Consider the following 7365-nt stretch of genomic DNA (forward strand, 5'->3'; position numbering starts at 1 on the left):
ACAACGCTGCGCGGTGTTCCGAAGGTGCGGGCAGTTGCCGTTCCGCTTGAACTCAGGTGAGATTCAGAAGCTAGATTGCTGTGTTCAAAAGCTAGGTTTTACTAATACTGTGTTTAAACAGAAAGCCAGACCCGAGCGGAATGTTTCAAGCCAAGCAGTGCAGTTCCCAGTAAATTTAGGCGCTTCCAAAGATAGGAAGCTGGTGAGTATCTGGGTCAGAACTGTGTATTTAAGTTCTTTCTAGTTCTGTACCTTCCTTTCATTTGAAAATGCTTCTTTTCTGTTCCATCATAAATCAGGATCAAGGTGGAGGCTCTCAAAATAACTTTGCACAATGTGTGAAATGTGAAAAAGAGTATGAAACGTTAGATTTAGTTATTATTTTAGAATAGACTGAATAATATTCTTTAGAAAAAGTATTGCTAGGTATTTAGCATATGCGTACACTCTGAAGATACTCTGTTAAGCAAGTGATTTTATTAAGGGGTTTCGAGAAGTAAATGAAAGGACAAGAAATACGAGAACCTTCCAATATCTGCTACACCTATGACATTGCTCCCAGTTTTAGCTATAAAAATACAGACATCTGGGTCTGTCAGTGGTATTTCTATTTTCTGAGCAGCTGGCTTGATGTGGCAATGACATGCTTACAAGAAACAGTTTCTTCATCTTGTGCAATAGAATCAGTTTGTCCCACCTTGGCATTTTAGCCCACGCTTCTTGGTGGCGGTTGGGGACGTCAGTTTGGTTTTCTGCTCTAACGTGAATGTGATCAATCTGGGGCACTCTTCTTCCAAGAATCTTTGTGGTACAAGCAGGCTTTTGAAGAGGCTTGCTGTCACCTCACTGTTCATGAATCGTACCTGGACACCTAAAGATGAATTTATAGAAGAAACTTTCATCTGAGCTCCAGTTGCAGAAATTACTGTTGGAGAGAGCCGAGAGCTCGCTGTCAGGCACTGACGCTTGCTAGCACACGAGCGCTGCTAAAGACTTCGGCCATCCAGGTTCTCAGGGATGCCTGTCTGTTCCTGCAGCAGCAGGAGCTTGAGACCTGACTCCCGACCCATGCCAGGAGCTGAGCCAACATTAACGCAGCGTGAGGAGCCCGGCTCTCTAGCAAGCCCAATACGAGGCAGCCTTCCCTGCAAGCCGTGCCTTGTACGGTGCTGAGCGGGGTGGAGCTGGTGACTGAGTTAAGTTTTGTACCTACGCAGGTTTCACCCACCTTCCTTTGAACATATTGCCTCATCTGTGATGAACTGCAGGTTACGGAATTCATACACTAGAGCTGTTATCTAGACCATCGCGTGCAATCCCCAACTGCCATCTGCTTTATGAACTGATTTCTGTACGCATTTCATTTATATATCTGCCCTGACTTGTCTATGAGAAGTCCAGTGGAGGGTTTTTTGTGTGTTATTTACCTCTACATTGTGTAGAGGGGGGGAGAAAGGGAAAAAGGAATTGGTTTTGCTTTACAAATTACTGCCTAATTGTTTAGTTGGATGTTCTAAAATTTGGGTTGTAGAAAATAATGAGTAATGGCTCCTTGTTCTCCTGTGTACAGATCTCTAACATATCTCCCAGAGAGTACCCCCCGAGTACCCACCGTTCCATGCGGACATACAAAGTGTGTCATACACAGTGTCATCCATCCCATTAAAGGTGTGTTCGGTGATTTTTTTTCATGACAGCAGAGTAGCTGTGTCCCTGATTAAGCCTTTGCACAGGAATAGAGACTTTCCCCCCCATCTTGTTTGTGAAATTACTGACCAATGAATCAATATTATCACATACTGTATGTTTTCTTTCCTGCAGATGCGGCAGCATAAAGTGCAAGGACAAAGAAACGTGCGTCTCCATTTAGATACGTACAGAATGTTGTGTGGTGGGAAAAAATCTTGTTTTGCTGCTGCCCTATGCGTTATTACTCTAACTTCAGTGGTCACGCTTTCTTATCTTAGGTTACAGAGACTTACTCACGTACCAAAAATAATTCAGCAGGGTAGCAGATGTAGAGGGAAGATTACCAACAGCACAATAACACCATTAAAAGATAACAGGACTCTTATTGTATCCCCGTACTTTGACGACAGAGAAAGCAAAGTCACTCGGGTGATTGGGATCGTCCACCATGAAGATGTAAAACAACTCTACTGCTGGTTCTGCTGCCAGCCCCGTGGACAGATTTATGTATCGAAAGCAAAAATTGATGTTCACTCCGATAGATTTGGATTCCCTTATGGTGCAGCAGATATAGTCTGTCTGGAGCCCCAAGACTGCGATCCAGCGTATGTCTCGATGCACCATTCTCCACATGGGAGTATTGAGCAGCTGCCGAGGTTTGAAATTAAAAACCGCAAGGCTGGGGCCTCTTCTGTCGACTTCACTGTCTGCATCTCTACCATGTTTGGCAACTACAACAACGTCCTGCAGTTCGTCCAGAGCGTGGAAATGTACAAGATCCTCGGGGTGCAGAAAGTGGTCATCTATAAGAACAACTGCAGCCACCTGATGGAGAAAGTCTTGAAGTTTTATATGGACGAAGGAACTGTCGAGATAATTCCCTGGCCAATAAACTCCTACCTCAGGGTTTCTCCTAAATGGCATTTCATGCAAGATGGAACACACATTGGCTACTACGGACAAATCACAGCTCTGAATGACTGTATATACCGCTCCAGGCAGAGGAGCAAGTTTGTGGTTCTTACTGATGCTGATGAAATAATTCTTCCCCGGAAGCACCCGGACTGGAAAACAATGATGACCAGTCTTCAGGAGCAGAACCCAGGGGCGGGCGTTTTCCTCTTTGAGAACCATATCTTCCCAAAAACGGTATCTACCGATGTCTTCAACATTTCATCCTGGAATGCTGTGCCAGGCGTTAACATATTACAGCACGTGCACAGAGAGCCTGACAGGAGAGATGTAATTAATCCCAAGAAAATGATAATCGATCCACGAAAGGTGATCCAGACTTCAGTCCACTCTGTCCTGCAGGCTTATGGGAACAGTGTGAGCGTTCCCATGGACGTGGCCCTCATTTATCACTGTCGCGTGCCCCTTCAAGGAAGCCTGCCCAGAGAATCCCTCATTAGGGATACAACGCTGTGGAGATACAACTCCTCGTTAATCATGAATGTGAACAAGGTGCTGGATCAAACCGTTCTGTGAGCTCAAAAGTGAGACCTCGCTTATAAGGAGGGCAAGTGGAGAGCTACCTGTATTGTGGGAAGGCGGAGGGTATCGTTTAAATACTGAGCTAAAAATCACTGCCGCGTGAAGTCTGCATCTCACAGAGGTTTAGGAGAAGAGCCCTGTCACGTACGGTACAACGGCAGATGCATCTGATTTGTGAACTGAGACATAACACCTTGTAAGAGTCCACAGTGACCAAGTACTGGTTAAGAATTCAGTTCCTCAAGTACAGGCTCTGCGGCAGCTGTGTAAGATGTGAGAGGTGAGGCGTGGTGAGACGGTGGCTCTTCCACATGCGCGTAACTATGAAAGCGCATTAATCATGACCTAATAAGTGACCTTGCAAGAAATCCAAAAGTTAATGTACCGATTTCCAGCTGTGTCTCATTTCCCATCTTCATGTACGTTTTAGCTGCTTCAAAGAACCTGTAAACTACCCGGAGCAGGAGTTAATTGGGTTTTGTTTATTTTTATCTCTGAAGTACTTCTGGACAAAAAGTACTGCTGTGCTTAATGGTGCCTATTAAAAGATGTCTTGGGACAGCATCTCGCAGATGATGAGCTGCATTAGCATTAACGCTGTAGCCTCTTGGATCACAGAAGCAGGGTAATAAAACATACCAGCTGTAGCACTAGAACCATCGCTTCTTAGAGCTACTTTTTCTGAGGAGAAACAGGAATTTGTAGTAGAGCCATGAGTCATTTAATGATACCAAGGGCCAACGCCGGTGGTATTATTTCTTCTGGAAAATGTAGAATGAGTTTGTGTTCGGTTTAAAAATCAGTGTTTCTCAACAATTCAGCTAATGCAGGATGCTGTACACAGTGTTCACCCTGTGCACCACCCCCAGAACCACAGTCATTAGTGTCTAAGGTTACTTCATTCTTGCAGTTTGCATGTCAGAGTTTGGGTACAAAATTTGTAGGTACCAAGTGGAGTAAAAAGTAAACAAATACATTGTCAAAATAATTGAGAAAAACCTACCAGTTTAATTGTAAAAAATTTAACCCCTTATATTCATGGACATGGTGTTTGTAAGTAAATACAGGTGCTGGAGTTTTGCTGATCCGAATGACTCCTGAACTGGGTTTTTGAGACGGTGTCAGTTTAAGGAGGGTGAGTCCCTCTTGTTACCCACAGCTGTTCTGAATTACTGAAGTGGTGACTGGTGGGTCATGCTGGAAAGCTTTAAAACACAGGCAGGGGATACAGATCAGTGTTGACGAAGAGACTACTGTGAACTGAAAAGGTGGCTACTTCCAGGTGAAAACGTGGATGGATGGATGAACAACTTATGATACATAATAGGTTGGGTTGGTTTTTTTTCCCAGGACCTGTTTCTTCATCCATGCAAATGAGATCTCAGGTAGATTTTAATCCTTTATGTAATAGGTAAGTTGAATTACGTTGCTTCCTGATGTAGGTGTAAGGGTACAGAGGCTGTGTCTTTTCCAGCCTCTATTTAAAATAGTGCCAAGTAGTTACTAACTTCTGCAGAAGGGTCAGATGGAAGGAAAAGCAGCAAAAAAACATTTGGTCGCTGTAGTTTCAGAATTTCAGTCATGTATTTTCTGTTTGCTAAGCCCCAAAGCTACCTGCTAGTGATGTAGCAATTAGGACCGTCCGATGAAGCAACAGCTGTGGGCAGCGACAGTCTAACGCTTCGGTGCGTGACGGAGAGAAGTGTGTGTGTATGTGTGTGAGAGCAGGTGTGCTTTTTAAAATTTCTACACCAGTGTCGCGTTTTGATTTGTTCACCGGTTTTGTGATGGCACATACCTGTGCCCTTAAGGAGCTCTGTCATTGGTAGATTAGTATCAGTAGCTCGCAGATGTCCAGGTGGAACTTTGACTTGGAAGCCTTCAGGAGACATTCTGTAAGTAACTGCCTGCTAATTGTGTTTATAATAATCATCGGCTGCTATGTAACACGCCAAAACTTCACTTACAAAACTGAGAGGGTGTAAGAGCAGTGTAGTGTGTATTGGATGCTTCTCATCGTGCTTTTCTAGGATAATGCAGAAGAGTTTAGAGTTCTTAATTTGTTTAAAATTTTCTGAAACTTGTGAAATACTTGTGGTGGAATCCCTTTCCATCTACCCTTTCACAGCTTTCAGCAAATCGTAGTATTTGCTTCACAGTGGCAGCTGCATCTCCCAAAGTCTGTATCAAGAAACTCTGGCAGTTCTATTAAGACCAAGCATCCCTGCTTGAGTAGTACCACGTTCCTTGGCAAGAGTCTACAGTTACAGATTCCTGTAGTTTTGCAGGGGCATCTGGAAGTCCAGCTCCCTGCTCAAAGCAGGGTAAGGTAGCGTGGTTTCCTCAGGACTTTGTCTGGGTAAGCTGGACAGTCTCTCCAGGCAACCTGTTGCAGTCTTAAAATACTGTCACTGGAGAAGAGCGAGTTTGGATTTCTCATCTTGCAATTTGTGACCATTGGCCCTTTTCTTGCTGCATGGTGATGAGTCTGACTTTGTCTTCTCTATAACTTAGGTAGCTGGAGACCAGAGCAGTGCCTTCCCACCCCATGCCCGCTACCACCTTCCTTTCCACCCACCTCGTTCTCTCTGGAAGGGTGAACTCAGCTCTCAGTTTCTCAGACATCTTGTGCGCCACCTCCCTGTCCCCCCCTATGACACCTCTCACGGGACTTGCCCCGCTGTGTCCATCTGTTTTGGACTGAGGAGCTCGGCGTTGGAGTCAGATGTGGCCTTTGGTGCAGAACAGAGGTGCAGAATCCTTTCTTTGAATTCCTTGCTGTGTTTATTCGTACAGCTTAGGGTACAGTTGGCCTTCTTTATCACAAGGGCACGTTGCTGAACCCTGTTCCGTTTGCTGTGCAGCAGGATTCCCAGGTCTGTCCTGTCTGTCTAGTTGGCTCCAGCCTGCCTGTTGTGTGGGGTGATTGTGTCTCAGGTGCAGGATGGTGCGTTTGCTTTGGTTAAACTTCATAAGGTTTCTGTCAGCGTTCTTGTCCAGTTTGTTGAGGACCCTCAGACTAGCATTCCCCGTTCTCTTGCATGTTCTCTGCTTCCCCTTCCCATTGTTTTCCCTCCCCTCCAAATCAGCTGAGGGTGGACTCTGCATCATAAAGGTCACTAATAAAGTAGTTATCTATTTGGGTACAAGGACATTTCTGGCATGTTCCTGTCTAAACTTCTGTGAAATGATCTGTAAAAGCTAATGCAGTGTTTTGTAGGTGGCCCATCATCACGTGGCTCCTGTGGAGTACGCGGAGTTTCTGCACACACCATGCACAGTACAGGTACTCCCACGTTAAGAATGCTGAGACCTGGGTTTCAAGACAAGTTATTAAAGCATTCTGTTTTCATCCAAGTTTTCTTCACTTTGGAGTGCGACAGCAAAAGCTCCAAGATATAATTCGTGCTGCAGTCAGTGTGGTTTAGGCGTGAATTCGGCTCCCGATCGTTAAAGCTTTGACTACACGCATTTTCAGAGTAAGTTTGTGTGACTGAGTACTTAAGCCTCTTGCCTTGCATACACGAAACACTGCTCAGTTACGCAGGACCTTCATGCAGTTCCTACCACATCGCTCAAATACTGGCTCTTCCATCTGAAACATCCCTTCCATTGCATGCATCTGGAAACCTTGGCCTTTGTTTGCTACTAAGTGTGAAATCGGGTCTCCCTGCATAGTGGGAATAAAAAAAAAAATCATACAACAGTAATGCTAGGCAGTTTTATCTTTCCAAGGACATGAGCCATTCATTCTTCATGAAAACTCATCTTTTCAAGCTATGTTTAAAAAAAATACATTAAGGGGAGATTTTATTGTAAAGGAGGCAGGGAAACCAACCTGAACAGATTCCAAAGCATGTGATGTCATAGATACAGGTTTTAAGTACATGTCAAATACCACAAAATACGTGGGTAGGTATTTGCTACTTAACTTGAGTACATCGGGTCTCCTATGATGATCAAAGCAAAAGACCTTTTTCTACTGCTATGCTTTTAGTCAAGACTTTAGATTTATTGCCCCCCCGCCCGCTCCCCGCCAGGATGTGACTTTCCCACGGTTATTTGCCCCTGCTTTCCCAATCCAGGTGCAGCAGCTGCCTTCACGGCATGGTTATATTAACTGCAACTTTTGGAAAAAGTGAATGGCTGCCAGACCTCATTAAATGAAAGAGAGTGATTCCT

General features: G+C 44.6%; 1 protein-coding gene across 1 annotated transcript in view; it reads left to right on the forward strand.

Moving 5' to 3' along the window:
• LOC104490562 (UPF0392 protein F59C6.8-like) overlaps positions 1 to 3177 on the forward strand; it is a 5735-nt gene extending 2558 nt beyond the window's left edge. Inside the window, exon 2 of the mRNA XM_010132861.1 lies at positions 1968 to 3177. Coding sequence (XP_010131163.1) covers positions 1968 to 3177 — 1210 coding nt within the window. The remainder of the gene's footprint in view (positions 1 to 1967) is intronic.
• Positions 3178 to 7365: the final 4188 nt, after the last annotated feature.

This window comes from Buceros rhinoceros, unplaced genomic scaffold (genome assembly GCF_000710305.1).
Source record: "Buceros rhinoceros silvestris isolate BGI_N320 unplaced genomic scaffold, ASM71030v1 scaffold12363, whole genome shotgun sequence".
In the NCBI taxonomy this organism is placed as follows: domain Eukaryota; kingdom Metazoa; phylum Chordata; class Aves; order Bucerotiformes; family Bucerotidae; genus Buceros; species Buceros rhinoceros.